General features: G+C 35.9%; 1 protein-coding gene across 7 annotated transcripts in view; it reads left to right on the top strand.

Annotated features, from left to right (window-relative positions):
* Nucleotides 1-16,962, top strand: part of LOC137405857 (testis-specific gene 10 protein-like) — a 41,811-nt gene that overhangs the window by 2,559 nt on the left and 22,290 nt on the right. For 6 of the 7 annotated variants that reach the window (XM_068092288.1, XM_068092286.1, XM_068092284.1 and 3 more), the window contains exons 2-11: nucleotides 1,863-1,955; nucleotides 3,867-3,992; nucleotides 4,416-4,601; nucleotides 7,496-7,742; nucleotides 8,695-8,863; nucleotides 9,318-9,501; nucleotides 11,142-11,282; nucleotides 12,457-12,621; nucleotides 14,441-14,623; nucleotides 16,001-16,119. In XM_068092288.1, coding sequence (XP_067948389.1) covers nucleotides 3,888-3,992; nucleotides 4,416-4,601; nucleotides 7,496-7,742; nucleotides 8,695-8,863; nucleotides 9,318-9,501; nucleotides 11,142-11,282; nucleotides 12,457-12,621; nucleotides 14,441-14,623; nucleotides 16,001-16,119 — 1,499 coding nt within the window. In that variant the 5' untranslated portion in view covers nucleotides 1,863-1,955; nucleotides 3,867-3,887. Of the gene's footprint in view, nucleotides 1-1,862; nucleotides 1,956-3,154; nucleotides 3,235-3,866; nucleotides 3,993-4,415; nucleotides 4,602-7,495; nucleotides 7,743-8,694; nucleotides 8,864-9,317; nucleotides 9,502-11,141; nucleotides 11,283-12,456; nucleotides 12,622-14,440; nucleotides 14,624-16,000; nucleotides 16,120-16,962 lie in introns of those variants that run through there. The other variant, XM_068092285.1, reaches the window with a different exon arrangement.

Here is a 16,962-nt window from a genome sequence, read left to right as displayed (position 1 = left end):
TGAATGTGGCTGTAATAATTTTTCAATGATTGCTCTCGTAATAATTACAAGAGTCAATGTCTTTTTTATGAAAAATGACTGATCCTCAAAAATTATCTAAAAAACATAGGCAGTTAGGCAAAATTGCTGCTTTTAACTTGGTCTCATGTTCAACAAATGATTTTTTGTTCATGTGTAGATTTCGATGTGAATTACCAAAATTTTGTTTGGACTAAATTTAAATAAGAAAATTTTTATGGAATGTGCCATTTGGTGTATGCTGTAAAATGCTAAAAGCCAAGCTATAGCCACAAATCCTTCAGTTCACAATGCATTGTAAACAATGTGGGTGGAATGTATACGCCCAATTTGTTTATAAGAATGAAGGCTAAGATTAGTTTTATTTGAACAAGCTAATGTCATCCTTCGTGTAGTAGCATCTGAGGTGCCAAGCTCTATTGTAACTATTGATTGGTCCTCCGGTATCTGCTGTCCACGCAGTATCCTTGCTTGGATGTATATAAAGAAACAGGATCAATCGCTCTGTGTGCTAACTCCCATTTACGTCTAGTACTAACTCTGAACTGCTGCTCATTTGTAAACCTGGTGAGTTATGGGCAATTTCAACTAGTACTTATTGTGTGAATGGTTTGAGACATTACCTAACAGAAAAATATCTATCTATTAGTTTTCTCTGAGGATGCCAAAAGTGACAACTAAATAAATGTTTACCGATTTTTTTAGTATATTATTTTGCTAGAATTTTTTGTTTGTAATAATTAAGCTTTTAGCATTAAACTTTTATACTCATACCCTGACAGTGCATCGCGCAATGAGAGATTGTCAGGTATGCTGAAACGCGCAGAGAATAAGTATGTATACAATCTTTCAGCAGTGTTAGACGAAGCCGACTGGTGCAGTTTATAAAGTGTTGAACTACCAAGATGAAAGTTTTGAGTTGAAATCCGGTTACAGGCAATCTTTTTCCTAAATTCCAAGTGTAGTTGGGGACACACAGACAGACACAGCCTAAGTGTAGTAAGGATTAGACTCACCGTGCATCTTTGAGCTATGGTAGTAATTTAGGGTCTTGGTACTCTAGAACTGCTCCGGATGTAAAACAGTGCTGCCTATCTTACGGTAAGAGTTATGCAAAAAATTACAGAGGGACCATTGGTGGTGTTACGAAGGGCATCCATCTACAATTGCTCGTATGCCAAATCTCATGTGCAATGCAATATAGCCACTGCATATTTAGTTTCAGGAAAAGTATGGTTCAGAATAAAGTGCCATACATGCAGCAGAGAGGGAATAAATCTTGATAATAAAATGAAATTTTTAAAAAGTGATTCAACTTTTTTCAGCTGCTCAATTTTTGTTCAAACAGACTATTGATACTCTAGAACTTCTCTGCGTGGAAAATAGAGCTTCCTACCTTGTAGTAATAGTTATGCAAAGGGATTTCAGGTTTTATTTCCAGCTGTTTAATTTTCGTCTAAACATGGTTTGGTTTAATAGGTAAAGTCCTTCAACCATCTCCTTTTTGTTAGATGATATTTACAAATCCAAAGCTTTCTTGATTTTGGACCAAAGTCCTTAAGTTCATTGCTCATTCATAAGAAACTCTTAAATAGGCGATAAGGGTGATCTTACAGTTTGGGCGACTGACCAGCCATTGTGAATGCTTATCTTACATGTTAGAAAACAAAAGCAACCTTTCTCTAACATAATAGCATCGTATTCGAAGTTGTCTATTCAGCCATGAGGTCTGCAGGAGTATGTGTCAAGTTTGTGTTTTACTACATATTAATTGGCTTTGTAATTAAATCCTCATTGTAATCAAATGACTCAACATGATAGGCGTATATGTTCTTTGTTTGCAGCCATGCTGACAACTTCGCTCACTCTTCGTCGTCATGCATGTGGCATCAGCTTAAACCTAGTCATCGTAGCATAACAAAGTGTATTCTTTGGAGGTAGAGTATAGCGCGGAGCTGGAAAGATTTTATGCAGGTAACATTTTGTTTATGCTAGCGTAATGGTATCTAGTTTTGGTAAGGATTGTGTCTTTACTGTAGAGTGTTGTTCTGTTAACTCGTTTTCTGTAACATCACGGGAAGTTTTCAGAACTCGGCATCAAGCTTCGCCGAGGTTCAAGCGAACAGACTGAACACTTGTCTCTCACTAAAGATGAATAGTAGGTCTATTTCAAAAGGTTTGCTCTAGAAATAAATTAGTGTATCAACTGATTGTTTACTCCGGTTTCCCATCATTATCTTGTTTTAGAGTTTTTTATAAGCTACTAGTATGCTGTCAGTCCCGTATGAGAGATCATCATGAGTAATAACATCATCATCATAATCATCATGTCCACAATTGTTCTTATCTATGGATAGGCGGCCATCTGCTTGGCTAGTGATCCGAATATGTGAGATTGTTTTCCTTGCAGTGCAACCTTTTTCCTAAAGCTCCTATTGTGGCTTCAGACAAACAGACACGGCTCTTATTATAGTAAAGGTTTAAATTGAACCAGTAAGCTTGAAAGTAGCGCAAACAACTAGGAGATAAATAAGATAAAGTCCATCATAATCTCTTAGTTTTTCCAGTTGTTTGTGTTGTTTTTAAGCTTCCAGGTTGACTTGAAATAGCTTGTAAATAGCTATAAAACTAATAAAAACTTAGATTTAAAACATTTTTTGAGATGAGATTTTGTTTTTTTAGATCCCCTACCTGATGTTTCTGTCTGTAAACTTTGCAATGATCACTTTCAATATGTGACCTGAATTTATATTTTATAGAATACTGTTTGCACATTCGTACAATTTAGCCTGTTTAGCAATGAGGGGGAGATTTGCATACTATAGTTTACAGTTGTTATGCGACGGCGTATGCCAACCTTGGCCAATACGATAAGCGGATAAGCGTGCCAATTATCTCTCTGTTGTCATTTACCTCTGGAATAAATAAATAATGTTTATAGCCCTTATCTTCAAGGCAATTCCTTGTATGCTTTCGCAAAGCTATTGTAAAAACAAGTCGTATAAAAGCATTGTGTACAGAGTAGCAACTCAACAATTAACTGACGCTATCAATTATGAGAAATCACTCAGACTGGCGTTACACGATACCGTCTCGTCCAATTGGCTGTCTTCCTCACGAGTGTATCGGTTTATTCACTTTGCATGACAAGAAGGAGTATCTTTATCTTGTTATATGTCTGCGAGCGTTGTGTACACCAAACGCTTTTATTTTTAGGTAAGTATGTTTTGATCGCGTTCATTTTAACTTGCTATTTTGCTTGTTTGTATAGCTTTGATGTTGTATAGCTTTGATGTTGTATAGCTTTGATGCTTATAAATCATTGAAGGCATGCTCCGAGTCCGAATCCGCTAGTATCTTACACACTAGTAAACGGATCTAATATGTCTAGTTTGACAACTTTTACTTTGTCACGGTTCTCATGGGAAATAACCTCCCTTTTCCGGCTGATTTATAGCCTGGCTTGTTCTGGAATGTAGTTCTCTAGTAAAACCATGAGATGTTCCATTTTTTGACCTTAGCTATCCACTTTTGAATAATGGGATCTCGTGATGAACAACTTTGTTGCCGTTGGAGATCAAATTAGATTGGACTTGCCCAAACTCGTTCTGTCTAACACTATATATTCAATGCAACAAAGCCTATTTCAACTAGACCTACCATTGCAATTTATGTATTGTCTGACCAGACAACAGTCCACCTGCCCAGCTTTAAGAGATTAATTTTTTTATGCATTCTTGTACTTTTTATCCCTTCTTTAAATAACTTGGTGACGGCTTAGAAAAAATAGCTCCATGTACTGGTTAAGCTAACCGATCTCATGCGTGTTATTTTTTAACGTGTTTTAGAGAGCTGAGGCTGAAGCTATCATGTCTGTACCACCGTTGGAAAGGATAGACAGGCCATATGACGTGATAGCCTTGGAGACGAGAAATATTAATAATGAGAAAAGACTAAACCATGTGAATTCTCAGGTAGACTATAATAAGCGCATTCCACTGAGATTTTTTATGTTCGATAGTATCTTTTTGTTATTCAACTGGTTTTTCTGTTCACAGAAATAACAGTTGTTCCTATTGGCCAGCGCAAAGATAGTTCGGAACTGGTGAAAATAATAAGAAACTCGGTTGGGGCCTTTTGTTTTTGACATTTGAGATGACTTCATTGTTTATCCTAGGTTTTTAAAATTGTTTGTGTTTTTCTTCACAATTTGTTTTTTAAATGTTCAACAGGATCATTTACTGTGGATACTATGAAAGCATGTTTCAATTCAATAACTCATCTATTTATTACGCTTTGGTCATTTATGAAATATTTTTTGGAATTGTGTCTCTACCCTTTTTTATTTTGTCAAACAGAACTGGAAACAACTCTTCTTTTGATCGTTGCTGCTGTAGAATGATTACCTCTCGAGAAGAAATCGAGATTTGGAGGCGCAGTTAGAGTCTTCGATAATGGCCGAGTCAAACATTCGGCGGCACGCAACGAATGCTGACTTTGAGAAGGCAGCTCTTTCCGAGAGCCTCAAGGATGTTGATAGAATGGCAAAAAGACTCCAACTTGATAAGGAAACTGTGATAGAGGTGAGGCTGCTTGTATGAGAGGCTCTCAGCTTTGATTTGAACTTTTGCCACTGAGAAGAGATTAGCTTATTCTTGGCAATAGCAAAACATATTTTGAAAATAGTGTTGATGTAGCAGCTGTTATGACAAGTGAATAATTGGAACTTAGCCTTCAACATCAAGGTGACAAGAAAGATAACCTTTGAGAAACTAGAAAAATATTGTTTGTTGGCAACTTACAATAAATGTTTAACACACTGACACCCGGGCCCAAAGTAATCCGGGGAATTGTCTTTCCACCTCAAAACTCAGCTGCGTATTTTTGCGCTGTTTCTTTTCGTACCACCTGTTTAGTTTAGATTATGAATTGTTGGTCACTTTTTGCATGATATATTAGTAGTCTAATTTCAATGTTTCAATTTAATTGGGCTATTAGCTCTTGAGATATCGCTGAAAGACCGATAGCACTTCTGATTGAGAAAAGAAAATTGGTTGTTTATGGAACATTAGCGTCTAATGATACACTGATTGACATTTTTGGTAATGAAGGATTCAAATTGACAAAGCTAGAAAGCTTCTTATCCTCAACAGCAAGAGCTTTACACTAAAACTATTTGATTTTCTATTCATAACAAATTCACACACTCTATCAGACTCAGTGTACTGCAATCATTATGTTTCTTCAGTTATCTCTAAAACAATCACTTCTTTTGAAAAGTGTGAAAAAACTATTTACAATATTTGATTTCTGTTTTTGTCATTGAGTTCTGAAAGCTTGAAGTTTCAAAATTAAATTTAATTCAAAAGGAATTCCACCTTGCTAAGCGCTGTCACAGTCAACCGAAAGCTGTTAATACAATCTAGTATCAGATGATTGGCTTATGTGTACAAGATTACACTTCAAAGTGTCGATAGGTTAAGTTTATGATTTGCGTTATGATTACCTCCTTGAGATTTAATCTTGTTTTATACTCTATGTTACAAAATTAATATTTCTCTTCACAGGTTTTTAACCAAATTTGCAACTCAATTTTTCATTTTTAAGAGATCTCTATAACTGCTGATACCATTACTATATCAATCTTGTGGTAAGTGCTTGTAGCAAAGGGTAGAGTTTGTTTCATTCGTTCACTGATATGATATTTGTAAAACGGATAGATATAACAGAAACCAGTTCAACTGCTTACATCTAGTTTGTTGGGGCTAAGTGGTTGTGCTTGTACTGATATCATAAACTCTATTTCACCATCTATTCCTCTTGCCATTCACTCCAAACTTAGCAGTTTAAACTGGAATCAAATACGCAGGAGCCCTCAGAGAAGGCATTCTAAGGCACTTATGCAGTTGTACCCTCTTATGAAGTGGAACGATTGAACGGAAATGAATGGACCGTAGCAACGAACACTCAACTAAATTACTGTTGTACGCAGTGCATCAAAAATTTACAAATTAAAAACACATGCACAAAAACCCAAGTAGCTCTGACTATACACATCGCACGCTATTTACCGATATTCATAGACTTGTCATTATTATCGATGTTTATGTTATTTTACCTACATAAATATTCCTGGACTCACGCAGATGAAAGTAGTTGTAGAAGGTTTTAATCACGATAACATATGATATTAATAGCAACATTATCTGTTGCTATTAATATTATTATTGACCTATTATTACAAATTACCACAATTTTTTTTACTATTCATGAGTAATGACTTTGAAATAATAATATACTTCTCTTGTTATTCTGCCAATCAGCTTGGTTGCTAATTTTCGTGCTAGTCGCTATTAACATTTGTGACATAACGTATTCCTTTCACTAATACTCTGCGTTTCAAGCTCTATATTATTATAGAGAACCTGGCGATGCCTAAAATTTCTTTCATTTTTTCAAAATTTCTTTCATGTTAATCAGATAGAACTCTGATGGGTGTTTAAGAGGCTGTTTCTCAGACACCAGACAATTTTGAAACAAAATATTTCTAGCGGCTTGACAAAAGACACTGAGCATATACATTTTTATCATGAATAAACTCGTGCAAAAAATGTGGAAACACGTGGATTTTACGCAGACTAACAGATAGACAGGCTCGCGTATTGACCAAACCAGAATCAATAGTTTTACCACTACTGCAAACAGTGCTGCTCTTAACACCGTTATTTTGGTGCAAGTATTTTCAAACACAGATATACACCCTGTCACAAACTGTCTAGCAACCAACGTTTTAGTTTACGCATCAGCTTCCATTAACCTAATGTGCCTGAATTCTGAGTCTATGCAAGGCACAACTATTCATAGGTTTCTGTCTAGTACACGTCTAGCTCATATCTATTACTTATAGACGATATTATACAAATGCTATAGTATTATGTAACATTGTTGACAGTATACATAGCTTCAAACCATACCAGTTTCACAATAGGAAGCGCAGTTTGGTTGCCAGTATCACATGAGGTTACATATTGCTTATAATATAGGTTTAGCGATTGAAAGAAGTTGAACAAGTTGTAAAAATGGACTCATATCATCATTAAACAGATATATTTTCATTATTGTTTATTGATCAGCGTAGATTACATTCTATATTAGGCCTGATGATTGATTATGGTTTTCTACATAATCTAGTTATCTACATAAAAAATTCATTCTACACAGATTCACCATTTGAAATATTGTGATAAAACATTTATCTTTTTACAATCAAAACTTACCGCACCTCATATAAACGTACAATACAGATTATGATTGTAAAAAATAGCTTGCCACAGCCAGGGATTGAACCTGAATCACTGGTTTATAAGATAGATGGATGAGTGTGAATTGTTCGCTTGAATTCTCATAAACATTCCAAGTAGTGGTTGTCCCATACCTTTCACAATGACAGTTTACGAGTGTTTATGATTATGATTAGGTTGCTGACAGAGAGCTTGCTGAGGCTAAGCTGGAGTTGTCGAGGTCCAGAAAAGAGTTAGAAAGACAAGACTTAGAGTTATCTACCCTTAGGGCAGAGTTGTCCCACTCGATGGAAGACAACAAGCATTTCACTAACAACCTCACCTCACAGACTAATGAGATGGCAGAGCTCGAAGCTTTGGTCGACAAACTGCAAGATGATAAATTGAAGTTGTCCGCTCGCGTCAATCGACTTATCAGTACAGGTAGCTCTATTTATGTATTAGGTAATGTAGTGTAAGAACTGTTTGAATTAGTTGGCTAGTAGGCAATTAGAATCCCTATATTTAGATGATCTCAAACTTGCAAAAGTTTGGTAACTGACATCAGAGTTACTTTAGTTTACCATGAACTAGCAGTAAGCTCAGTGAGCCAAGCCGTTCACTTTTTTAACTTGCTATCAAAACCAAGTACCAAGTTTTAAAACCAAGTACTTTTGCTGACCTGGCCAAAGGCCCGCCGTATATGTATATGAGGTTTATATGAAACTGACCAAAAAATATGAAACCACATCATTTATTCAGACTATTTCATGCACACATATCACACACACACACACACACACACACACACACACACACACACACACACACACACACACACACACACACACACACACACACACACACACACACACACACACACACACACACACACACACACACACACACACACACACACACACACACACACACACACACACACACACACACACACACACACACACACACACACACACACACACACACACACACACACACACACACACACACACACACACACACACACACACACACACACACACACACACACACACACAAACCACACACACGCACGCCGCACCCACACACACCGCACACACGTGCACACATACATACACACACATACACAACACATACACATCAATTACACACCACGCACACCACGTACTCACCGCGTACACACACACATATATACACCACACACCAAACCAAACACACAGCGGCAAAGTAAGATTTGCTAATATAGCTATACACTATATACTACGCTAGTTGAAAATATCTTTCCTATTTGTCAGCCAAAAAAGGGGAAAATCAATTATAAACTTGTGCTAGAGCAATTTATTCATATTTCGAGGTTTTATCTGACGTGTTTTATCCTGCTACTGGTTGCAATTAGAGAAAGAATTGGTGATGGAACTAGAGAAAGTTCGGCGTAGAAAAGGCGGAGTCAAAGCTGATGCCAAAAGAGGTCGTTCTCCTAATAGATTTGACCAGTTTATAAAGAATCTCGAGCAGGACCGAGACTACTGGAAAGGGGAAGTAACCACATTACAGCAGTTGCTCAAGTAAGAGCTGTCTAACTCCTGGAATGATCTTTTCTTACAGTTCACTTGCTAATCTAGTCAAACATCTTTTATTTTCTTTAACACCTGTCGCATTACTATTTGACAATTTTGCTGCGTTCTTATTTGACAGTTCTCATGTTTTGTAATGTGCCATGTTTTTCAATTTTTTTGCTGGATATACTAAGTTTTTTGTCAATTTTTCAATTTTGTAGATTAGTTAATCTTGAAAATACCATATTTGGTCATATTTGTGCATTTGGTCCTATGGTTTTCCGGCTTCTGTTACATCTGGGTTTTTTATTACACCATTACTCATTCATCCACATCAGTAGACAATTTCTCATGTTTTTTTAGGAAAGCGTCTGCTTGGTTGTCGAGTGACGAGACCTTTGTTCTTTTTTACTTTAATGTAGAGATGCAATACGCTCGGATTAACTTTGCGATTATCCGATAGGTATCGACAGCTAGAGAATTCCGCAAGAAGCCCAAGTAGGTCCTTGAGCCGAGGCAGATCAAGAGGTGGATCTAGATCCCCGAGTCCCATGAAGAGCTCAGCAGTGCGGGAGGGCAGGTTGGAGTCTGCTCTGAAGGCAACAGAGGAAGAGCGTGATTATTACAAGAGAGAATTCGAACTTCAGGTATGTCGTCTTAATTTGAAGAGTGTTGTTCAAAGGTACTAAAGCTATGTTCCAAGGTAAGTTGTAGTTTGCATATTGCCTGTTTCAAGTGCTTTTGGATTTTTGGCCTGTAGGAGGTACCAGATTACCGTACACATGAGTTGTTTGGATTTTTATCGTGTATCTCTGAAATTTTAGGAAAGTTGCAATAGTTTTTACCTAGACTGGGGTCCTTGTGGGTGCACAAAACTTGGGTCGGTGAAGTTCAGTTGACAGTCAATAAGCGCAGACCCCACGTGATGCATCATTAAAAACTGCAGCTCAAAATCTTATCAAACGTTTTGGTATTTTTTGTCATTTGTTTATCCAACGCTTCATCCCAGATTTGAATTCCGAACCTCCAGATCTGCAGACAGGCGTACTAAACCATTAGGCCAAGCCACTACATTGCTATACAATGAAATAATTGTGGTGATATTCATTACATCGGTTACCATACACATGCTGAAAGCCTTTGGAAAATACTATTGATTATTCCTAGCACGCTTGAAAATCATGATGTATTAGAGATCATAACTTAACAATTGTTAAGCTGGCTTTAGAAATGACTCTTATTATAGTAAAGATTTAGACTAGCTTAAAGGTTGACTGGCAACAAAATTCACATTACAGTTATTTGGTATCAAAGGGTTCACCATGTCTTACTTTGCTGTGTTGTAGGTGTAAAATATGTGGAAATGTGATTGAAGAGCCTAGTGCTAAAAGTACTCAAGTCTCAATGTTGGCCAACTGCAGTTTTCACTGTAGAATGTTAATACACACACCCAAGACCAACAACCCCAAAAATAAGCATGAAAAAGTATCCAAGTACTGTATAAATTACTAAAGTAAACCAACATTTTCTATACTGATTCACTAGAAGTACTCAAGTCCGTGAGCAGCCAATTGGATTGAGTCTATTGGGTCATGTGATCACGCGGCTCTGTTCAGAGCATTCAACAATGGCTGAGCAAGTAGATGAAGCTGCTATTCCTGAACTTCTAACTTCAAGTGTTAAAAAAGGGCCAGAAACTCACTTGAGTTGGCTAGAAAATGGTTTTATTATGCATGCTTTTAATCTGACATTGTTGTTCTTTACATCTGCTGTTCACCTTATCATTCTCATTGTCATCGTACATGAATAAAAGTGTGTTAATCTTTTGAAAAACCCAAGTCACCAGACTATAAGAACTCAAGTCCATAAAAACATCTCAGCTTTTTGCAATCCAATAGTGCAAAAAGATCTAAAGAGCTTACAATGTGAATGTAGGTACAGTTATGAACCTGACAATGTAGGTAACAGATGTCTAGTGACCTTTCTCTGATTTCCTAACAAGTTTCTAACTTTAACTTTGCTTTTTGCAATAGGCTATTTTGTAACTTAAGAACTTCTAACACCGGGCTCTTTAAGTACAAGCTCTTTAGAGCTCAAAAATGAACAGTTAATCGCAGCCACCACAAAAACGCCGTAGGTTGAAATCCCTCTTTAAAACGGCTCTATGCCTATTCTTTTAGGGTGAAAATAGAAAATTTAAAAGCATTATGCTTTTGGTATGATGTCAACACGAAAACTTTTTAAGACTTACAATAAGAACTTTGTAAATTCTTTGACTCTATTACAGAAATCGCTGCGATCTCGTCCATCTACCAAGCTGAGTGCGACTGATAAACCAGCTACTGGCAACTCTGAGTTGAGACGAGTGATGAGAGAGAGGGATGAACTGCAGACTCTTCTCGACAAATTTGAGCGTCACATGGCTGAGGTATTATTATTTTTTCTCAGGATTGCACATTGGTGAAACATCTTATTTTGTAGCAAAATTCTGTCTCTATGATCTACGAAATTAACCTAATTTCGTGGTTGCATATTTTGTTTCAATCTCATCGTTTTATTTCAAATTAGCACAGAACAGAAACAGAAATCGTTAAAAATGTTACCTTTGAACTCAGATTATTGTTTCCTTGGAGAACTTTAATAATGCTTATGCTGCATATCGCAATTTATTTGAGCAAGCTGTAGATTCTAGGTATAAATATTGTTTTTTTTTCAGTTGTTTTAAAAACCAGTTAACTCGAAAAGAGAAATTTATGTAAATTAATGAATGGATTTGTTACAAAATTGATCTAAACACAACCCAAGAGTATTAGGAGTTGAAATCACTCGATTCTCTATAATTGTGTTGAACAGAAATGCTATATTTTAAATAAAATCTTAGTGTCCAAAAAAAGACTTCATCATAATCATTTCCAATGAAGTGTCACAGCTGTGGTTAGGGTAAGAGTAAACCCTGCATGCCTTTTGCAACAGGGATATAAATCTTTGGCGATTAAGTTTTTTATTCTTGCGAAATGTGACACTATATTTTACAAGGACATGGTCAGATAATTCCTAATTGCTGTAATACAAACATTCAATGATTAATAATTATATCAATTCTTTGCCTTAAAACTTCGAGATTCTTTTTGAATGTTCAGCTTAAACTCTGCATCAGAATATTGGTATTTAAGTATCAGATGGTGGCAGAGGTAGGTTGCATTTGTACAAGTACCTGAGCTGGTTGTCCTTCGCTTAATATATACAAGTACTCTGACAGTCTAGTCTGGTGTGAGATCATCTGGTGAGCTGGTGAAGCGCAGAGAATAGGTATGTACTTAACTGATTGGTGCAGTTTGTAAAGTGTCGCTCTACTAACCTGAAAGTCACGAGTTGGAATCCGGTTGAAAGCAATCTTTTTTCCTAACCTCTAAGCGTGGTGTCAGACAGATGGGTGACACTACTCCTATTATAGCAAATTTTGAGTAATTTTGACTCACTGTATCGCAAAAATACTTTTATGAGTTCATGGAGTTGGCTGCCAGTGTGCAGAGCTCACTTTTACAAACACGTGAATTTCAGCATATGATATATAATCTGAAGGCTATTTGGTGTTTTTCTAGATTCAGACAAACGTGAAGGTGCTGACAGGAGAGCGGGATCGGTTGGCTGAGTTGTATGAGGGAGCTAAAGAAGAATTGAAGTGTGTGAGGCATGACTTGTTGAGAAAAGCACCATCTAAAACATCATCTCTCACGGCTACACATGTGCTGAAGAGGGTTGAGGAGGTGAGAGCATCATTACTTTGGAAGCTTTTTTCACTAGCGTCTCAGTTGTATCTGTACCATTCTTATTCTCGATGGTAAATCACTGTTTAAAATGGTGAAAATACCTCTTTGTACTGGAGAAAAATCAAATCTTGTTTCAAATTAAATGATAGTTTTAGTAAGTCTAGAAGTTGAAATATTATATCCATTGTTACATCAGTAATGAGTTATTGTTTGGTATTTCGAGCATTATGACTATTGCTAAAGCCGGCCAACAGAGAGAGTTGAAGAAAATTGAGAACAATTTTCTGTTTTATCTTGGTTCAACGTGCTTCTGATCGATAGTGTCTATATCTGTCTTTTTTAACATTCAAATATCTTTTCTGTTTTTTATACAAAACTAGGTGAACGCCCGGCGTTGCACGGATAATAAAATAATTACACAATGAATATGAGTAACTCACCTGGTAAGCTAGCAGTCTGAATCTTTACAACAACAGTAGATGTGTTTGAAGCCAGCTTAATAATCGTTGTAATGATCACGCTATTTAATAACCCCAAGCGCCGTAAGCATGAGTATTTGAACCCATGTAATGAATGCCATTACGGTTATTTATTGCAACGGTCAGTTGGACGTCAGTGGTGTGGATTAGATTGCTGGTCTGCAGGCTTGGAGGTTTTGGGTTCAAATCCTCTTCAAAGCAGATTTTTTTTGTTCCTACAACCTAATTGCTATAACTGAACAGACGAGTGACAAACACTGAGATATAGAATATAGATATATAAATAGTAGATAGATGGCAGTCTTTCTGGAAATTTAATAACTGCCTAGATCATGGAAATAGAAGTAACTCAGTTGATCTGCAATATGCTTTCTGTGTAAAAACTATAAGTGGCGCTACAACCTCTTAGCTTTTATACAAAGAAAACCTATTTTAATCAATATTAGATTTTTATTACGTATGAGCAGTAAACCTGGTGATGCTGTGTGATGAATGAATCATTTTGGGGATGCTGAAAAGGGTTTTTGCTTTTTCAATCAGTTAGCCTGCAAGTGGGTGTTTAAATTGTTAGTTCTCAGGAACCAGGCAAAGCTTTGAAAACTGACATCTTTGGCATCCTTGCAGAAGGCACGGAGCGGGTGTGTGTGAGTGTGTGTGTGCGCGCGTGTGTGTGCGCGTGTGTGGGTGAGTGTGGGTGCGTGTGTGGGTGCGTGTGTGGGTGCGTGCATGTGGGAAGTTTGGATGAAATTGGTCACAAAATGTGGAAACGCGTAACATTTACAGAATACATGATGACAAAGTGAGGTTTCTTAATAGTGATAGAAGATATACCCAGCAACTGTCATTTGTTGCTCTACTGGTTATGACAAACAAGTGCTATCGAATTCGCCTTGCAGGCTTTTGCACAGTTGAATTGCAACTGGCAGTTGTATCAAGTCTTAGGTAGAAAGTTAGTCCCCTTCTATGGGCACTTTCTAAAACCTATTAGCTAATTCAAAGGGATTTCTGTTGTAAGAGAAGATGGTCAGAATGTAGGGTGAAAAAGGCTGAAAGTTAAAAGCGGTATTTATAACTTTCAACGTACAATCTATTTATTTAGTTGTTGTCCGTTGTCTGTATGTTCGCTTTTTGGTCACAAAGCATTCTTTATTCTCTGATGGGACGCAATGACAGGGGGATTTATTTATATTGATAAAGTCATCATATCTCAGTATATTTATTAATTTATGTACTATTTTGTTAATGTTTAATTAGTTTTACGTCCAAGTCTAAAATCATGATTTTGAGTTGTCTTCTCTCATTTAGCCTGAGCTTTGTGTATACTGATTGTGTAACAGGAGAGGGATGAGGCCTTAGTAGACTTGAGGCGCATCATTGTTGAGAGAGATTCTCTTCGGGAGCGTTTAAAGATCTCTTCTGATAGTCAGATAGCGGATAAAGCACACCTCGAACAGCAAGTTGAAGATCTCAATACACGACTAAGAGTGTTGCACAATGACAAGAATCAACTTGATATGCAGGTAGAACTTGTCTCTCTTTATGTGTTCTTAGATTTATTTATCATAGAGTAACTTTGGCTGACTAGCTTGGTGAGCTAATACCTGACATCAAGGTTTCTGGTGTAATACTTCAGCATGGCCAGCATTAAGAAGGTTGCCAATTCAACAAGTCATTGCTTATAAAAGAATTAAAACAAGAAAGTGTCAACTTTTCATGAAAGTGTCAACTTGAAGATAGCTGGGTACCATCCAAGAACTTGTGAACTGCAAGAAAAATAAGAAACGTAGACTTATTTTTTGTTCAACATAGAATGTAGTTTGCAATTCAGAGCTTCAAGGAGTTGTCTTTTCTTTTCTAGACTTGTTTGTTAAAGGTTCAATATCAGCAATAGCACTTCTAGATTTTAAGCTGTTCCCTTTCTTGTAAACTAACTTTCAATTGTTGGTAGGATCATAAAACTAAAGGACTATTATAAATACTCTAAGAAGATTTAGAAAAAAAATTTGTAGTTGAGAAGTTTAAAAAAAAAGAATAACTAGTATGTTTGTATTTTAATCTAACATCTCAAATTATGAAAAAGACAAAATATTTTTTAGGTAAATCTACCCTTTTTTGTTGACTTTTTGTTTTTTTGCTAGAAACTAATACAAGCAGATTTTTGCAATTGGCAAACTTTGGAACTATTAACATAAAGTTGTTATTGTGAAAAGTAAAATTTCTCCACGTAAAGACCTGTTATTTCATTGTTTGTGCGAGGGACTTATTTGTAGACATAATAAACTCAATCAAGTTGGAAATTTTAATCTCTTGAATTAAAATTTAAAATTGAAAAGGCATGTTTGTAAGAATTATGGATATTTTTGGACATTTTGCTTTATATATACAGTAAATACTTTATGTACGATTTTTGCTTCGTATGCCAAAACCGTTTTGTATGAAATTGTTCGAATTAAAATACATTGTATTTTATTTAACTCATTCCACCGATAAAAAACCTTATCAAAAAATTTTGACTAGTTTTAATAAAATGTAAATTTTTACAATACATTTTTTAATACAGCATTAAAAAAATCTAATGTAGAAACTAGGTCCGGAGATTTTATGGCATTCAGTCAAATGGTTGATGCGTAAAATTTATAAACATCCTGGTAGTTGGACAACACATAACAGGTGTCATGTAAAGATGACTCTTGTAATACAAGGCTATGGAGTGTTTATCATGAATAGAACATAATAGGGTGCGTGCGTTATGACCCATGATAATTGTATGGTTTGAGGCGAGTGACCGCAGGAAAAAGATGTTAAGAGTAAATATCTATTGTGAGAGTGATATGTGCCACATCTGACATGTAGCAGCAGGTCAACCAGGTGCTAGCTTAGATTACATGTGGTTGCAGGTGTCTGGTTTGAAAACTCAAATTAATGCCCTTGAAGAGGAGCTGAGACTACAGACTAACAAATATACAGAATCGGTAGAGGAATGTGACCAGCATAAAGCTAGCATTAACAGAATGAGGTAAAGTTGCATACAATCTTACAGTCTTAATATCCTATATCATTTATTTATATTATATTTACCGTAAAATCTCTAATCGAATGCTACCTGTAATCGAATGCCACCTCCGTTTGACCACCACTATAGGAGAAGGATTAAAAATAGAGCGTCACATTTGAATTGAACGCCACCTCTGACTACCACTTTGGCATTCTTTGATCTTTACAAACCTATACTAGCAAGTGATCAGTAGACAGTGTCCACAAAATCGTGCTAATAACATCAATATATCATATATCATAATAATTACATCAATGACGATTAGTTCTTTCATTGTGTCTGTTTGTATCAAAATACGTTTTCCAACTCCAAAGGTTTTCATTTTTTTTAATTAAAACTCTGAAAGCAGGACCATAGAAATAATTGATAACTATATCAAGTTAACAGTAGTTATTCGTTTAACGTAGTCTTGATACTTCGACGATAGTATACAATAGTATATGAACGACTAGTTTTTGGCTAAAAGTTGAGCTTAGCGATGTGGCTAAATGTTTATCATCTGTACGAAATGCAATGCGTAAAAGTTTTGCTCTGCTCAAAAAATTGTTTGGATGCTTATATCTACTAGTATGGTTTGTTTATGTCACTTGTTCTTATATATATATATATATATATATATATATATATATATATATATATATATATATATATATATATATATATATATATATATATATATATATTTGTACCATTTGATAGCTTATTATATAGCTTACAAATATGCAAATTTATAGCATATTATTTGATAGCATCCATGCAGTCATTTTGCGGATTGATGCTCATAACTCATCTTCTATCGCATAT

This window comes from Watersipora subatra, chromosome 10 (assembly GCF_963576615.1).
Source record: "Watersipora subatra chromosome 10, tzWatSuba1.1, whole genome shotgun sequence".
NCBI classification, from domain to species: domain Eukaryota; kingdom Metazoa; phylum Bryozoa; class Gymnolaemata; order Cheilostomatida; family Watersiporidae; genus Watersipora; species Watersipora subatra.
This window is presented reverse-complemented; position numbering and strand designations above follow the sequence as displayed.